The sequence below is a fragment of the Pantherophis guttatus genome, chromosome 5, assembly GCF_059756535.1.
Source record: "Pantherophis guttatus breed Tessera chromosome 5, ASM5975653v1, whole genome shotgun sequence".
Taxonomy (NCBI): Eukaryota; Metazoa; Chordata; class Lepidosauria; order Squamata; family Colubridae; genus Pantherophis; species Pantherophis guttatus.
The window spans coordinates 79,781,127-79,800,187 of record NC_142067.1 but is presented as its reverse complement, the minus strand read 5'-3'; the positions used below and the strand labels follow the sequence as shown (position 1 = coordinate 79,800,187).

The following is a 19,061-nucleotide window of genomic DNA, read 5'->3' as shown; positions in this document are numbered from 1 at the left end:
CCTGGGATAGCGCGGCCGCCGGGGCTTTGGACCGAGTCGTACCTTTGCGGCCTCTGACCCGGCACCAAACTCACTTAGCTCCTTGGTTCTCCGAGGAGCTGAGGAAGATGAAGCGCCAGAAAAGACGCCTAGAAAGCGGTTGGAGGGCCAGCCGATCCAAATCTGACTTGACACTGGTAGGGTCTCATATTAAGACCTACCTAGTGGCGATAAAAATCTAGCTATTTTGCCGCTCTTATCGCGTCATCAGATAACCGCCCAGCCGCCCTGTTCAGGGTGACCCACTCCCTTCTCCATCTGGGAGCGCGGGATGACCCCTTGCAGGGCCGAGCTGAGGATTTTGTACAGTATCTGTATGATAAAATAACTCAGATTCGGGAAGACTTGGCCGCTGACTGGGTTAGTTCAGACAAGATGACTGAGGCAGGCCTTGAGAGTGTTATCTGGGAGGAGTTCGATCCTGTGGCTCCCGAGGACGTGGACAGGATCTTGGGACGGCTGAACGCGACCACATGTTTATTGGACCCGTGTCCCTTCTGGTTGGTGCTGGCTTCCCGGGAGGTTACACGAGGCTGGCTCCAGGGATTTTTAATGCTTCTTTGAGTGAGGGTGTCCTGCCGGCCGCCTTGAAAGAGGCGGTTGTGAGGCCCCTCCTCAAGAAGCCATCCCTAGATCTGGCTGTTTTGGCTAACTATCGTCCAGTCTCCAACCTTTGTTTTATTGCGAAGGTTGTTGAGAGTGTGGTGGCGCAACAGCTTCCCCAGTACCTGGATGAAGCTGTCTATCTGGATCTGCTCCAGTCCAGCTTCAGACCTGGGTACAGCACGGAAACGGCATTGGTCGCGTTGGTGGATGATCTTCGGAGGGCTCGGGATAGGGGTTACTCCTCTATCCTGGTCCTGTTAGATCTCTCAGCGGCTTTTGATACCATCATGTTGCGCCGGCTGGAGGGACTGGGAGTGGGGGGCACTATTTTGCGGTGGTTCTCCTCCTATCTCTCCGACCGGTCACAATCTGTGTTGACAGGGGGGCAGCGGTCAACCTTGAGGCGCCTTGTTTGTGGGGTGCCACAAGGGTCGGTCGTCTCGCCCCTCCTGTTCAACATTTATGTGAAGCCGCTGGGTGAGATCATCCGTGATTTTGGGGTGGAGTTCCATCAGTATGCTGATGATACTCAGCTGTATATCTCTACCCCAGACCACCCCAACGATGCCTTGGAAGTGATGTCCCAGTGCCTGGAGGCTGTGCGGGCCTGGATGGGGAGAAACTGGCTTCGACTCAACCCTTCCAAGACTGAGTGGCTGTGGCTGCCGGCATCCCAGTATAGCCAGCTGGTGCCATTGCTGGTTATTGGGGGCGAATCATTGGCCCCCACGGAAAGGGCCCGCAACTTGGGTGTCCTCCTGGATGCACGGCTGTCTTTAGAAGAGCATATGACGGCCATGGCCAGGGGGGCTTTTTATCAGGTTCGCCTGATATGCCAGTTGCGCCCCTTTCTGGATCGGGACTCCCTACGCACAGTCACTCAAGCACTCGTCACTTCTCGTCTGGACTATTGTAACGCTCTCTACATGGGGCTCCCCTTGGGGTGCACCCGGAGGCTCCAACTGGTGCAGAATGCGGCTGCATGGGGGATTATGGGTGCTCCCATGTGATTCCTCTCCTGCGTGAGCTGCATTGGCTTCCGGTGGACTTCCGGGTGCGCTTCAAGGTGTTGGTGATCACCTTTAAAGTGCTCCATGGCTTAAGGCCGAGGTACTTACAGGACCGTCTTCTGCCACCAATTGCCTCCCACCGGCCAGTTCGCTCCCACAGAGAGGGCCTTCTCAGGGTGCCGTCGGCCAGACAATGTCGGCTGGTGACCCCCAGGGGGAGAGCCTTCTCTGTGGTGGCACCTACCCTCTGGGACAATCTACCCCGAGAGATACGAGTGATCTCCGACCTCCGGACTTTTCGTCGGCCCCTAAAAACCTATTTTTTTCAGTTAGCCGGGCTGTCCTGATTTTATGGTTAGTTTTAAAATTTGATATGGATTTTAATTGAAAAGTTTTAAATTACGGGCCAAATTTATTTAATTATTTTAAATCTATTTTTAACTTTTATGTATAAATGTTTTTTATCTTGGCTGTTCACCGCCCTGAGTCCAAAAGGAGAAGGGCGGTATAGAAATCTGAAAAACAAATAAATAAATAAATACGCATATGCAAATACAAGCAAAGTATGAAAAAGATGCAAAATTATATGGTATTTATTTAGAAATGACAGATTTGGATAAGATACTCATGGGAACAGAGGATAAAATAATTTTAAAAATCTATAGCTTTCTGCTTAGTATGGAATTAGAGGAAGAACAAGTAAAGGAAACAATGATTGCCTGGGCAAAAAATTGTGGATATTCAATTGAGCTCGATAGATCGCAACAGTTATGGGGAAAAAACTATAAACTAACAATGTCCACTGCATATAAAGAGAATCAATATAAAATGTTTTATAGATAGCATATGCCTCTGGAAAAATTGTCAAAAATGTTTAAAGACAAATCAGCTAAATGTTGGAAATGCCATCTAATACCAGGATCTTATTATCATACTGTATGTAGTGGACATGCCCAGAAGCTAGAGAGTATTGGAGCAGAATTAAGACATGGTTAGAAGAAATGATCCAACAACATATTGATTTAAAACCTGAGCTGTTCGTATTGGGTATACTACCAGAGATAATGAGTAAATAAAATACATACTTGATTATACATATAATAACTGCAGCGAGGATAGTATTTGTGGAAAGATGGAAAGCAGAGAAAATCTCTTTGAAAGGGGAAGTAATTAAAAAAATCTTAGATTGTGCAGAAATTAACAGATTAACTTTGATGATTAAAGAGAGAGAGGATACAGACTATTATAAGATATGGGGGAAATTTTATGATTGGTTAAAAAAGAGATATAGATAAAGATTGTGATAATTAAATAAGGAGAATGTTATATTAAATGTATTCTAATTTGGGGGAAATATCGCAACAGAGAAATGGAAATTATCAAGGAGAAATGAAGATAGGAGTAATAAAGAGAAGAAGTCACGGAAGAAACACTGAGAAGACACATGGAAGGATTGATGTATTATGTGTTTGTTTGTTTTAAAAAATGAAAAAAACTTTTATAAAAAAAAAAGAAAAGAAAAGGCAAAAGACTTAAAATATCTGAAAAGAATCCATAGTACCAAAATAAAACAAGCCGATTCCATTGAAAATACTTTCAGAGACCAACAATATGAAAGCAAATCCATAAATGGTGCACATCAAGGAAAGAGCAGCCAAAGGCCAGTTCAAATAATCCATCACCATTATTTTCTATACTCAAGCCTTTCTCTACTATCCAAATGTATTTCTTCTGATGATCTTCAGATGGAACTCAGATTTTGAAAGACATTTCTCAAGGGCATTTATAGACAAAGTCTTAGCTTCTGTGTTACAAAAAAAACCTATTTAATTTATTGCTTAAGAGACACGGTGGCACAGTGGTTAGAGTACAGTACTGCAGCCTACTTCTGCTGATCACTGGCTGCCAGCAGTTTGGCAGATTGAATCTCACCAAGCTCAAGGTTGACTCAGCCTTCCATTCTTCCGAGTTCGGTAAAATGAGGACCCAGATTGTTGGGGGCAATATGCTGACTCTGTAAACTGTTTAGAGGGAGCTGGAAAGCACTGTGAAGCGGTATATAAGTCTAAGTGCTATTGCTATTGCTCTTCTTGTTCAGGTGCCAAAATTTATTTTATTTTATTTTATTTTATATTGGATTTCTATACCGCCCTTCTCCCTAAGGACTCAGGGCGGTGTACAGCCAGATTAAAAAAAACATGCAGAACAAATATTAAAAACAATTAAAAGATATATAAATTTGGCCCAATTAAAACTCATTTACCAATTAAAAACGTTTAAAACATTTAAAAACAGTTAAAAATTTCATCTTAAGCCAGCCCGGCTTGTTTAAATAAATGGGTTTTAAGGGCGCGACGGAAGGCACTGAGGTCTTGGATTCTCCTTATCTCTGGGGGGAGCTGATTCCAGAGGGTAGGTGCCCCCACAGAGAAGGCCCTCCCCCTGGGGGTCACCAGCCTGCATTGTTTGGCTGATGGCACCCCGAGGAGGCCCTCTCTGTGGGAGCGCACGGGTCGCTGGGAGGTCGTCGGTAGCAGCAGGCGGTCTCGCAGATAGCTAGGCTATTTCTACGAGGCTCTGTGTGTGCCAGGAAGAAGATACTAGGTTGCATTACTGGCAAAGAGCCTTAGACGAATCACACGAATCACAGAATATCTGCTGGAGGACAGAGGTAGAGAAGGAATGGTAAAAGATTTTGAACTGAAAGAGAAAGGAACTGTGCAATAGAGTAGCATAGATTGCAAAAAGTACTATTTTAAACGTAATTATAGTATTATGTGTTATAGGGGATATAGACATGGAACCCTTGTCATGGTCTGACCACTTGCTCCTTCACCTAAATCTCCGAACCGCTACATCCCGCCGCAGGGAGGTGGAGCCTACAAGATGGGTCCGCCCCAGGCGCCTGATGGATTCTGATAGATTCCAGATGGAGCTTGGGCCATTTCCTGAGGTTCTAGCACATGACTCGGTCGGGGACCTGGTGGCGGCCTGGGATCGGGCTGCTAGCGGAGCCTTAGATCGAGTCGTGCCTTTGCGGCCTCTGACCCGGTGCCGATCCCTCGCGGCTCCTTGGTTCACTGAGGAGCTGAGGGAGATGAAGCGCCGGAAAAGACGCCTGGAGAGTGGTTGGAGGGCCAGTCTCACCGAATCTGATCGAACACTGGTAAGGTCGCATATTAAGACCTACCTAGTGGCGATAAAAGCGGCGAAGTCCAATTACTTTCCCGCTCTTATTGCATCATCAGAGAATCGTCCAGCGGCCCTGTTCAGAGTGACCCGCTCCCTGCTTCAACCGGGAGTGTGGGAGGACCCTCTGGAGGGCAGGGCTGAGGATTTCGGATGATATCTGTATGACAAAATCGCTCAGATCCGGCGGGATTTGGACTCTGACTGGGTAGATCCGGGCAGGATGACAAGGAATAGTCTTGAGAATGTTATCTGGGAAGAGTTTGACTTTGTGACTCCGGATGACGTGGACAGGATTTTGGGGAGACTTAATGCGACCACATGTTTACAGGACCCGTGTCCCTCCTGGTTAGTACTGGCTTCCTGGGAGGTCTCACGTGGCTGGCTCCAGGGAATTATCAACGCTTCGGTGAGTGAGAGTCACTTCCCCGCTACCTTGAAAGAGGCGGTGGTGAGGCCTCTCCTCAAGAAGCCCTCCCTGGACCCGGCAGTATTGGCTAACTACCGTCCTGTCTCCAACCTTCACTTTGTGGCGAAGGTTGTTGAGAGTGTGGTTGCACGACAGTTCCCACAATTCCTGGAGGAAACGTCCTATCTGGATCCGTTCCAGTCGGGTTTCAGGCCTGGGCACAGCACGGAAACAGCATTGGTTGCATTGGTTGATGATCTCTGGAGGGCTCGGGACAGGGGTTGCTCCTCTGTTCTGGTCCTATTAGATCTCTCAGCGGCTTTTGATACCATCGACCATGGTATCATGCTGCACCGGTTGGAAGAGTTGGGGATCGGGGTCTCCGTGTTACGGTAGTTCTCCTCCTTTCTCTCCGCCCGGTCGCAGTTTGTGTTGACAGGGGGGCAGAGGTCGACCTCGAGGCCTCTCGTCTGTGGAGTGCCACAAGGGTTGGTCCTCTTGCCCCTTCTGTTCAACATTTATGTGAAGCCGCTGGGCGAGATCATCCGTGGCTTTGGGGTGAGATACCACCAGTACGCTGATGATACCCAGCTGTACATCTCCACCCCAGGCCACCCCAGCGATGCCCTTGAAGTGATGGCCCAGTGCCTGGAGGCTGTACGGATCTGGATGGGGAGGAACAAGCTCAAGCTCAACCCTTCCAAGACTGAGTGGCTGTGGTTCCCAGCATCCCGATATAGTCAGCTGACTCCATCGCTGACTATCGGGGGCGAGTCTTTGGCCCCCGTGGAGAGGGCGCGCAATCTGGGTGTCCTCCTGGATATGCAGCTGTCCTTGGAGGAACATCTGATGGCTGTTGCCAGGGGGACCTTTTGTCAGGTTCGCCTGATTCGCCAGTTGCGCCCCTTTCTTGATCGGGATTCTGTGCACACAGTCACTCATGCCCTCGTCACCTCTCGCCTGGACTACTGCAACGTCTCTACATGGGGCTCCCCTTGAGGAGCATCCGGAGGCTCCAACTGCTCCAGAATGCGGCCGCGCAGGTAATTATGGGAGCTGCATGGTGCTCCCGCATAACACCACTCCTGCGCGAGCTGCACTGGCTCCCAGTGGTCTTCCGGGTGCGCTTCAAGGTGTTGGTTACCACCTTTAAAGCGCTCCATGGCATAGGACCTAGTTATCTTCGAGACCGCCTTCTGCCACTGACGACCTCCCATCGACCCGTGCGCTCCCACAGAGAGGGCCTCCTCAGGGTGCCATCAGCCAAGCAATGCAAGCTGGTGACCCCCAGGGGGAGGGCCTTCTCTGTGGGGGCTCCCACCCTCTTGAATCAGCTGCCCCCAGAGATAAGGAGAATCCAAGACCTCCGTGCCTTCCACTGTGCCCTTAAAACTTTCTTTTTCCAACAAGCCGGGCTGGCCTAACAAATCTTTTAAATGATTTTAAATTTGTTTGTCTTTTTAAATTTTGGGCCAAATTGAGATATTTTCTTTTAATCTGTTCTTAATGTATTTATTATGTGTTTTTATTTGGCTGTACACCGCCCTGAGTCCCTAGGGAGAAGGGCAGTATATAAATTTGAAGTAAAATAAAAAAAATAATAAAAAAATAATGATAAATTCAGGGTCTGCCATTTTTCATGATATATACAACATATATTGGAAGGTTGAATTCAAAATAAATATCCCATTTTGGATATCAATGTGGAAGTAATCTCACAGATATAGAAATCCATTTATAGAATCTGACATAAGGAGAAATTAATTCCACAACAGATTTTGAATAGTCTAAGAGTTCCTGTAACAAAATTAAAACAATCTGTAGAAAGATACTGAAGAATTCTTTATTATAGAAAAGAAATAACTACACATAGGAATGAATCATTGACATATCTTTCTAGGCAATTAGAAAGTTCAATTACATTTTTAAGCAGAGTTCCTTTTTCTGACCTTGGCAGAACACCTACTCTTGAGACACAAACACACAAGTCTGAACACATGTGACTAATTTATATACCATACCTTTTCAACTGGCAGAAAGTCATTATCTACTTCTATTGACCTTGGACGTAGCTTTATAGGGTTGTCCTTGAAAATGTCACCAAATCCAATCCCCTTGATTTTCTTGGGTTGGATTGTTGCTGCTCCATTGGCTCCTTCTGATTTTGTGCTACTTGAGTCACCACCATCACTTTCTGAGCCTGTAGTATCCCTTAAACCTACCAGAGGGAAGAAAGAAAAAAAAGCTTACTCTTAAGATTATTTTTTATAACAGTGCAATCAGCAAAATAAAAAAAAAAATCCCTCATGAACCAGATTAATAGTACAATACTGAAATTAATTTTAAAACATTGTTTGTTCCAACTGACAGTACAACTAGGACCAGTTTTATTATGTTTATGGAGAACATATGGTAAGATATAGATATATATACATGTGGAGGTAGAACAGAAATTATTTTATTTATTTATATCCCTCAGGTATTTAGCAGTGTGGATAATAGAGCTGGGTACAATCTGACTAGGATATAATGCACCACTATTCTTAGAGTTTACACTCCAAAAGTATGGGCAACACAGGAGAGCTTCAGTTAAAATCTCAATAAATGAACAAATTCACACAGCTTTTATAAGCTAAACAAATCAACCGAAATACCAATTATATAATCAATATTGTAAATTATTTATGAGACAAATTATTTAAGACAGATAGAAACAGAAAGCAGAAGTTAATCAAATATGCAATCAAATGCATATATAATATTATCTCTGCCATTATCTCTGCCAACATATTGAATCAAATATCTACCTGAGGAAATCTTGTTGAAAATTACATCCACATCCCCTGCATAGGAATAAAATAGATTCCTGTCTGTCCATTAAATCAATCTGATTAATTTTAATATTATCAGTGAAAAAGACTATTCCATTTCTACCTCCACACAGGAGACTACCTCCACACAGGAGGTAAACTTGTTTTGCCTAGAAATCACCAACCAATTTCACAAGGATACCTTACTGTGATAGCTGCATTACAGATAATTCTCTGAGCAAATAAACTCAAGATTGATGTGATCCTTTTTTGTTATAAATGTGGATTGGAAAAAATGAAGGAAGTGTTTTAATGTGGGTGCCAGTTTGAACCTCTGCTATTCCTATCATCCAAAAGTATTTATAAAACATTAAACCTGAATATATTTGTAACCAAAATGATAGTTTATTGAAGAACTATTTTTAAGATCAAGGATATGATTATGCATAGATTTTAGATAAACAGAACTAATGATTTAATCTACAATCTATGACTTCAGATAATACTATAAATATTCAAATAGTTCCAACAATAGAGTTATTAACAAAATATAGGTAAATTCCCTAATATGTAGACATAAGCAATATTGCCCAACTTAAGGTATGAAACCATTTTCAGTTTAATACATTTCAATCTCAAAGTGAAGATTTTACCTGTTCAAGGCCTAAAATAAAATACACGTTATTTTTACTATAGAACACATCATTTTGAACAAAACTTGGAGTGGCACCACAAGTTTTCTTTACATGTTTTTTTTTTTAAAATATTCTATTTTATTCCTCTTGGGAATTTTTCTATAAATCGGAATATACTATTCCACTTGTTCTTGTGGTCCTTAGATTAAATACAACAGAGAAAGAGTTTGTTCTGAGTTGCAACTGCAGTAGGGTTTGAGAAAGTAGGCTGAAGGCAATGCTTTGTCTACCACTGTGGAAGAAAATGCAAGATTGTTTTTCCTGGGAGAAATGATATGTGGGCAGCTTTTGTCACAGACTGGCCCAGAGATCACTGATTTTTTATAGCTCATCTTCAAAAATCATTATGAATTTAAGAGCTGCCCATTCCTGGCAGTTTAACCAAAAATAATGAAAAAATTAGTAAAATACTTACAATTAAATCAAATAACCATACAGCACGCCTCCATGTCTATGGTGACATTTTTAACTACATATTAAAGGTTCTACTAAAACACTGTTTTCACTGCCTTCTTGAATTGCATCAGAGCCAGCTAAACATATGGAGGTATGCTATTCCAGAAGAAAGGCTGCAACTGTCTTGAGCCCAACTCAAAATCTCATATTGAAGGGAATGTGTGTGAGCTTAATCCCTTCCTAAAATACGTATACAGTATAAGTTGATTTTACTTGAACATGATAGTCTGGAAAAGCTAAGATCAAGCAATCAAACACTGCATATATTAAAGCTAGCATTCTGAATTGCCCCTATCAGAAGCCAGTGCAGGGATTATAAAAATAATCTTATATGACTGTAAAGCAGTAGTGAAATTCAATTTTTTTTTACTACCGGTTATGTGGGCGTTGCTTGGTGGGAGTGGTGTGGCTTGGTGGGCGTGGCTTGGTGGACATGGCAGGGGAAGGATACTGCAAAATCTCCATTTCCACCCCACTCCAGGGGAAGGATACTGCAAACTCCCCATTCCCTCCCCACTCCAGGGGAAGGATACTGCAAAATCTACATTTCCACCCCACTCCAGGGGAAGGATACTTCAAACTCCCCATTCCCTCCCCACTCCAGGGGAAGGATACTGCAAAATCTCCATTCCCTCCCCACTCCTGCAGGAAGGATATTGTAAAATCTCCATTCCACCTCATTCCATTCCACCTCAGCCAGAGATGTTATTTGCTGGTTCTCCGAACTACTCAAAATTTCTGCTACCAGTTCTCTAGAACCTGTCAAAACCTGCTGGATTTCACCCCTGCTGTAATGGTACTCACCATTACATGCACAGATCACTGCATTTTGTACCAACTCAAATAATAAAGAGAAGGATGTTAGTTGTAGAAATTATATGTGAAAATACTATTTAATGTAAAATAGATTAGTAGATGAAATCTGAAAAAAAATGAACTGTTTTTGATGTTGGAGGAAGCACTAAGTGGAGAGAAATAAAAGTAACAAAAGAATTAATTGAAATTAAGATGGGAATTGAAATTGAAATGTAAAATTGAATGAAAATGAAATGTTAGTAAATGATGTAAATGACAGACTTGTAAGAAGTAAAACAGAAGAAATACATTGTTAAAGGGAAAAAAGCAAGGGTTGGAAGATTATTTTAACAAAGGTTTCAAGGAAAAATGCAATAAGTTGAAATATTTGTTAATAATTAAAAATAGGAGGGGAATTTCGAGTAATATTTTTAATAAATGAGAAAGATCGGGGTTACCTGGACACCATAGTGGAAAATATTAAATTGAAAATGAATACAGCAATAGAGAGAGATGAAAGAGGAGTAGAGAGTAGAGAGATGGAAAAGAAGGGGAGAAGAGAGAGGGATGGAAGAGAGGGGAAGAAGGAAGAGAGGGGAAATCAGAGTAGGAGAAAGGGCTAGACAGGGAGGAAGAAAGGAGGAGAAGGAAAAAGGAAGAGGAAGTAGAGAGGAGCAGGAGAGGAGGGAAAAAGAAAGTAAGAAGAAAGAAGAGAGGGAGATGGCAGGATTGAGAAGAAAGATTGCTGTACAACAAAAAAGATGAAATGGAAGAAAGGCAACCCCGAACATATATAAATATACTAAGATAAAGAATGAATGGTTAAAAAATAAAAGACAATAAATATGAATAAGCAGGAAAATTAGAATTTGAGGGCGAATGAAGGTGTTGTTTATATAAGTAAGCAAAGAAATATTGAGATATGATTAAAAAGGGGGGGGAGAAAATAGTGGCAAAAATTGTAATTGAGTAAAATGTATTTGAATTTGATAAATTGTATAAGATAAAATATGGCCAATACTCTGTTCAAAAAAGATGTGGGTGAATGTGGGGGGGAAAAAACCAATTAAACTGACTCTTAACCATTTTCTTTTAAACTTGATTTAAAAAAAGGTAACAAGGGAATGAGTTGCCATTGCTAAGGAATTCTGCCTCTTCTTGAGCATAGGTTTTAAACAAAGGACGAAGAAGTTCCAAAGGCACAATAAACATAATCCAGGTTTGGCTATGAGAATTGGACAGCTAAGTTTTAATTAGAGACCTTGATTAACCACTAAAATAATTTAGTTGAAACTCCATTTTAGAACAGGCATAAGGTCATTTCAGGAAAAGCTAACCAGAAAATAGTCTCTGAATTGGAAGGCAGTTATGTTATAAAAGTATTTGTTGCCAGGAAGAAGGGGATAACTACAGGTCTATTCAGTGCATTACCTGATTTCTACTTAGTTAGATAAGCAATTAGTAATATTTTTTCAGAGAAAGAAATTGATGTCTTTTATCCTTATAATGCCAAAAATAAAAGGAAAAATGAAAGATGTACAAGAAATACCATCCATGCTGTTTTCAGTCTGATCAAATCTGAGAATTTATGATAATGATCTGTAATGGTGTATTTTTTAAAATTTTGTACAAGATAAATAATGTTGATTGATGTTTAACAATTGATGTTAAAATGATATGGCTCTAAAATAAACACATAGCTTTATGTGTATGCTAATAATTGTGGACTATTTTTCTAAATATTTAAATTGATTTTAAATATCTAAAATGATTTTAACTGACTAGGAGATTTGTAAATTACTTCACTGGGATAATTTTACAATCTTAAATTATTATTTGAATTTCAAAGAAGTTACACTGTCTTCTCATACTAGTCATTTTTATGACACATTTGGATTAATAAATTAGACTTCTAAAACATAGGTCTTTACCATTTATGCTGCAGTGATAAAATGACACTTCTCATATAACATGTAGAAACAGTGTCTACATTTATAGCTATTGCACTATATAGGTAGTGTTCATTTAGTGACCATTTGAAGTTATAACAGCACTGAAAAAAGTGACATGATCATTTTTCACAACTGTTGCAGCATTCCAATAGTCATGTGAATAAAATTCAGACACTTGACAACTTGGTTCATATTTATGAAGGTTGCAGTGTCCTGGTGTCATGTGATCACCTTTTGTGACCTTCTGACAGGCAAAGTCAACGGGGAAGCCAGATTGACTTAACAACTGTGGTACTAACTTAACAACTGCAGTGATTCATTTAACAAATGTGTCAAGAAAGGTTATAACATGGGGCAAATTTCACTTTAACAAATGTCTCACTTAGCAACAGAACTTTTGGGCTCAATTGTGATTGTAAGTCAAAGATTACCTGTATTTCAAGCAGGTATTAAAACAAACTTTAAGTTTTCTGATTATTAAATTCTTTACTGAGCTTGAACATGTATTTCAAATGTTATGATTTGTGCAAATTAATGCAGCTACGTACTATGGTAAAATGCTGATGCAAAATAAGTAACAGATGGCATAAAACAGCCATCTTCTTCACATAAGTTTAAAATGCCATCATTTTCCAGCCAGAAAGATCAAAGTCACAGGTGTGCTCTGGTGCCTCTAGATAATACTGTGTTGAAACCACATGTAGAGAAAAATTCACTACTATTAAAAGTTACTTAATTCTGTAATGCTTTGTAACTGAAAACTGAAGGGTGGGATGGACTTATAATTTAATGACAAAAAGGCAGAAATCCCAAAGCCATGTTGAAAACCTCTCCCAACTCCAATAAGCTACAATTTGGAATGTTGTGATATACAGAATCTCTTTATAAATCAAATCAATCAATTAATTAATTACAATATTAAATCTTTTTTCAACTGCACCATCAGAACAACTTCCCAACCTTTATCTATTGTAATAATAATATCTATTCTTTCAGAATATACAAAATTGTTCAAATGTTTTCTTTTTTTGCCCAGTATATTAACTTTCTTTAACTCTTGAATCCTTCTGCTTCAGCAGAGTGAAATTAGCATTGCCCTTTATCACAGGATAACATACGTTAATTATTCAGTGCCCTCCAACACTGAACACTCATTCTAATAATGAATCTATTTGTGTGGATGCAGACAGCTTTTACCATTGTGGTACAATTGTTCTTGGATGATCCCAGTCTTCTACTTTACTTGGTAAAATTCATTATAATGTAACACAACAATTGAATTTATGCATACACCAGTTTTTTTTAAAAATCAGATAAAAAGTTTTTCATTAATCTCAAACTATTTCTTATAATTTGGAATTGATCTTTTTCCTCCCAGCATTTTTTCTTTTGCCAAAGGCTTGAATGATAATGTGATAATTTAACATTAAGACAGGTGACAGGGATATAATTTGAGTCTTAAACATCAAGCTGATTTATTGGGTCAGGTTTTTTTCCCTCTGGAATATATCTTACACTTGCATATATATCTTACACTTGTCTCAGCTTCCTTATTTTTTTTTTTTTAAAAGAAAAAAAACATGTTTATCATGTTTAAACCTGTCCAATCCCCTTTTAATCTCGGCAGAATTCATCATGCTACATGGCCTTTTACCTAGTTCAAAAGTAATTCTAAACCATACTTCCCCTTCCCCATATTCAACTGAGTTTCTATTCCTAGTTCATGACTTGTGATTGAAAACTATAGTTTGCTGAATGAGACAAATAATTCAGATTGGTTTATTCAGCAGTTAATTAAATTAAGTTTGCTTTAGAGTTAATTCCCAATTCACCAATAATGATAAAAACTTTTAATTTGTTTAGCATTGGTGCCTGCTGTTTTATAACTATTTCAGTTTATTTTTATTTGGAAGTGCTTGAAAAATTCTTATTTTTAAAGGCAGCACATAAAACCTTTTTTTAAAAAAATATGAATAGAATGCTCCGATCTAATTGTGCTGTTTTTTTCCTGTTGTTTCCTGATAAATGGAAGTATGAAAAAGTATCCCATCCCGCTCTTCTCCACTTCAGATCAAAGCCAGTCTTTCTCCTGTTCCACTTCACAGATGCTTGGTATAGATTTAAATGCCAAGATGGGGGGGGGGGGGAAAGTGGTTGCATTTTCATGGAGCAACTATTATATTTAAATAGTCAACAGCATTTTGAATAATGATAAAGCTAGAAAAGTAACTATATGTCAATTTCTTTTTAAAAAAAAATGTTTCCTAGCAACTTTAGTAAATCAATCTGGGCAATATTTTAGTTATTCACGTCATGCTTTTTAATTAATACTGATTTGTATTCATGAGAAAATGATAACCATTATCTCATGAATACAAAAATGGAGAGCGCCTTGACTTTGGTTAACTATGCTTGACAGCAATACATGAAAACCAGGCCATCTGCCTTCTTCCTTAGGAATTGCCTGTTCATCCAGGGGATTGATGAGACCCTGGTACCAAGTTACAAACTTACTTAGGAATACTTTTAATGTAGGAAAGGTATTGATAAGATAAAGGCCTTATCATACCTAGTTACCTTTGGTTGAACTAGGTTACTATGACTACTGAAAATGTATGTATATTGTTGTTTTCTTATGATTGGTTCATAGTAATGTACACTGTTCAACATTATATAAAAAGTGGTTCATTTGAAGCCGGTGTGTGCCCATTTTGGACCTTTCCACCTACAGATAGGTGGAAAGTCATGATTGGGCCCTTACTCCAGGTAAACTGCCCCAAGCTTTCTGGGACAACACAAAGCTGCTTCATATAGAGATAAATTTTGGTTTATCTAGCCTACTAGATAATGCATATTATGCATATGCATACTATTACTGTAAATGCCTCAATTAGCAATGCTTGTTCAAGATTTCATGAAAAGCTTCCCCCAAGATTTTTTAATTCTTAGGCTACTAAGAATTAGCTCCATTCTGAGCTCCAAACACGTTGTACTGTTGACCTACAATTCCTACAATCATTCCAATATGCATGCTTTCAGATCAAAATATCTAGCTTAGCACTATATTTTTGGGGTGATTCCCAATATTGCAAATTGTTTCACCCATGTACATAGATTACATTCATTTTCAAAACACATGCGCAGTGGACTGCAAATGAACTGATCATCTCACAGAGAACTATGCAAGTAGCCAACTAGTCCACAATGGGTGAACGTTCTTTCATTGGCAGATGAAAACAGACACATTCAAAGAGCAGCCTTAACTTATCATTCTCTCTTTTTTCTGTTAATTAACTCACTGTTATAGCGTCTGCAGCTCTCAATCTTTGTCGGTCCCACTTTATACAGAATTGACCCTTCAAAGGCAGACTTTCCTGACAGCAGAATAAAAGAAAAGGAGAGCAGAACAAAAAGAAAGGATAGGAAAATTGAAGTAATAGCAAAAGTAAAGAGAGGAATAATTTTTAATCTTGCTGCATTAAAGTTTCATTAGTAAAATAACAAATTTATAAGTAATTATAATTTCACTGTTTGCATTTCTGAGAGAAAAAAGTCAAAACTTTGTTCAGATTATGCCATTCAACAAAGTAAACCATGTATTCTTTCTGAACATTTTTAATGGTCAATAAACACCTAATTCTATGCAAATTAGCATAGGGTTGGGATGCCTTTGTTTCCTTTTTGCTCATAACATGCAACAATTCTGAGTGTCTATCAACAAATTAAGTAGAATCAACTTTTCCCCTCCTCTCAAATATGTTTTCAGAGGATTGAGAAGCTTCTCCAGAGAGATGTTATTGCTAAAAAAAATAAATAAATAAACAAAATAAACAAAATGTCATTGTATGTGAGAGTATTCATGATGTTTAACTTTATCCCGACTCCTCTTTTTATAAAAGATGTAATGTATTAGAATAAAAAGTATTTTATCCTAATACATTTGCCACTACAGGTAGTCCTCAACTTACAACAATTCATTTAATGACTGTTTGAAGTTACAATGGCATTGAAAAAAGTGACTTATGACCATTTTTCACACTTATGACTGTTGCAGCATCTCCACAGTCATGGGATCAAACTTCAGTTGTTTGGCAACTGCTTCATATTTAGCATATCGGCAGTGTCCCTGGGTCATGTGATCACCTTTTGCAACTTCCAGCAAAGTCAGTAGGGAAGCTAGATTCATGTAACAACCATGTTACTAATTTAACATCTGCAGTGATTCACTTAACAACTGTTGCAAGAAAGGTAATAAAATGGTGCAAAACTCACTTAACAAATGTCTCACTTAACTACAGAAATTTTGGGCTCAATTGTGGTTGTAATTCAAGGACTACTTGTAGTCTTTAGTTCTTTATTTATTTTATTTATTTATTTAATTTTATTTGATTTTTATACCGCCCTTCTCCAGCAGGACTCAGGGCGGTGAACAGCCGAGATAAAACAGAGCATACAAAATTTAAAAACAGTTTAAAAGGTAATTAAATAATTTCGGCCCACAATTTAAAACAACCCAATTAAAACCAATTTCAAATTAAAACTGAACGGATGGGATCAAGCCAGCCCAGCTAGGTGAAATAAATGAGTTTTCAGGGCCCGATGAAAAGTCCGGAGGTGTGGTATCATGCGTATCTCTGGGGGTATGTCGTTCCAGAGGGCAGGTGCCGCCACAGAGAAGGCTCTCCCCCTGGGGCTTGCCAGCCAACATTGTCTGGCGGACGGCACCCTGAGGAGGCCCTCTCTGTGCGAGTGTACTGGCCGGTGGGAGGCTATTGGCGGCAGAAGGCGGTCTCGTAGATACCCTGGCCCTAAGCCATGGAGCGCTTTAAAGGTGGTCACCAACACCTTGAAGCGCACCCGGAAGTCCACCAGGAGCCAGTGCAGCTCGCACAGGAGAGGTGTCACATGGGAGCGCCCTGTCGCTCCCATAATCACCCGCGCGGCCACATTCTGGACCAGCTGGAGCCTCTGGGTGCACCCCAAGGGGAGCCCCATGTAGAGAGCATTGCATTAGTCCAGGCGGGAAGTGACGAGTGCCTGAATGACCATGCTTAGGGAGTCCTGATCCAGAAAGGGACACAACTGGCGTATCAGGCGGACCTGATAAAAAGCCCCCCTGGCCACAGCTATCATATGCTCTTCTAAAGACAGCCGTGCATCCAGGAGGACGCCCAAGTTGCGAGCCCTCTCCGTGGGGGCCAGTGATTTGCCCCCAATAACCAGCAATGGCACCAGCTGGCTATATCGGGACACCGGAAGCCACAGCTACTCGGTCTTGAAAGGGTTGAGTCGAAGCCTGTTTCTCCCCATCCAGGCCCGCACGGCCTCCAGGCACTGGGACATCACTTCAAGGGCATCATTGGGGTGGCCTGGGGTGGAGATGTACAGCTGGGTGTCATCAGCGTACTGATGGAACTCCACCCCAAAGCCACGGATGATCTCACCCAGCTACATAATCCATGGATGATCTCACCCATTACATAAATGTTGAACAGGAGGGGCGAGAGGACCGACCCTTGCGGTACCCCACAAACAAGGCACCTCGGGGTCAACCGCTGCCCCCCTGTCAACACAGATTGCGAGGTAGGAGAACCACCGCAAAACGGTGCCCCCCAACCCCTCCAATTGGCGCAACATGATACCATGGTTGATGGTATCAAAAGCCGCTGAGAGATCTAATAGGACCAGGATAGAGGAGCAACCCCTATCCCGACCAACATGACCAATGCCGTTTCCATGCTGTGCCCAGGCCTGAAGCTGGACTGGAGTGGATCTAGATAGACAGCTTCATCCAGGTACTGTAGCAGCTGCCACGCCACCACACTCTCAACAACTTTCGCAATAAAATGAAGGTTGGAGACTGGACGATAGTTAGCCAAAATAGCCGGATCCAGAGAGGGCTTCTTGAGGAGGGGCCTCACCACCGCTTCTTTCAAGGCGGCCGGCAGGACACCCTCACTCAGAGAAGCGTTAATAATCCTCTGGAGCCAGCCTCGTGTAACCTCCTGGGAAGCCAGCACCAACCAGGAGGGACACGGGTCCAATAAATATGTGGTCGCGTTCAGCCGTCCCAGAATCCTGTCCACGTCCTCGGGAGCCACAGGATCAAACTCCTCCCAGATAACACTCTCAAGACCTGCCTCAATCATCCTGTCTGGACTTACCCAGTCAGAGGCCAAACCTTCCCGAATCTGAGCGATTTTATCATACAGATACTGCACAAAATCCTCAGCTCGACCCTGCAAGGGGTCATCCCACGCTTCCAGATGGAGGAGGGAGTGGGTCACCCTAAACAGAGCGGCTGGGTGATTATCTGATGATGCAATAAGAGCAGAAAAATAGCTAGATTTTGCTGCTTTTATCGCCACTAGGTAGGTCTTAATATGAGACCTCACCAGTGTTCGGTCAGATTCAGAACAGCTGGTCCTCCAACTGCTCTCCAGGCTTCTTTTCCGGCGCTTCGTCTCCCTCATCTCCTCAGAGAACCAAGGAGCTAGGTGAGTTCGGTGCCGGGTCAGAGGCCGCAAAGGCACGACGCGGTCCAAGGCCCCGGCGGCCGCACTGTCCCAGGCGGCCACCAAGTCCTCAGCCAAGTCATGAGCCAGAGTCTCAGGAACTGGCCCAAGCTCCATCTGGAACCTATCAGGATCCATCAGGCGCCTGGGGCGGAACCACTTTAAGCACAGCAGAGCATATTTTATACCAAATTAAATTCAGTAGCATCATATATTTATGAATTCATCAATATGTATTGCTTAGCAAATTTCTCTATTCAAAAAGCAATGTAAAAATAGAATTACTGATTTTATGATGTCATTATACCTTCATTATGTCAATTTTTAAAAAATAGATATATAAATTACTGAAAAGTTTAAATTCAGGTTTTGTGAGATTCTGCATAAAAGGCTTCCAATGATCGAAAAAACTGCTTTAATTTTGTCTAGAATCGTAAGACCATTCCAAATGCCATCTTTTCAAATACCATAATATAGTACAAATGATAAAAATATTTTAAGTCAAGTCTCTTATTCAATTCAATTTATTACAGTCATAGACCAGAGATCAGATCAAATAAAAATACTCAGTAAATATACAATTAA

General features: G+C 41.1%; 1 protein-coding gene across 11 annotated transcripts in view; it reads right to left on the bottom strand.

Moving 5' to 3' along the window:
* The window catches only part of SH3KBP1 (SH3 domain containing kinase binding protein 1), a 404,503-nt gene that overhangs the window by 114,610 nt on the left and 270,832 nt on the right, over positions 1–19,061 (bottom strand). For 6 of the 11 annotated variants that reach the window (XM_034434094.3, XM_034434130.3, XM_034434110.3 and 3 more), the window contains 2 exons: positions 15,261–15,335; positions 7,275–7,471 (listed from right to left, as the gene is read on the bottom strand). In XM_034434094.3, the coding sequence (XP_034289985.1) occupies positions 7,275–7,471; positions 15,261–15,335 (272 nt within the window). The remainder of the gene's footprint in view (positions 1–7,274; positions 7,472–15,260; positions 15,336–19,061) is intronic. The other 5 variants (XM_034434103.3, XM_087871363.1, XM_087871362.1 and 2 more) reach the window with 1 other exon arrangement.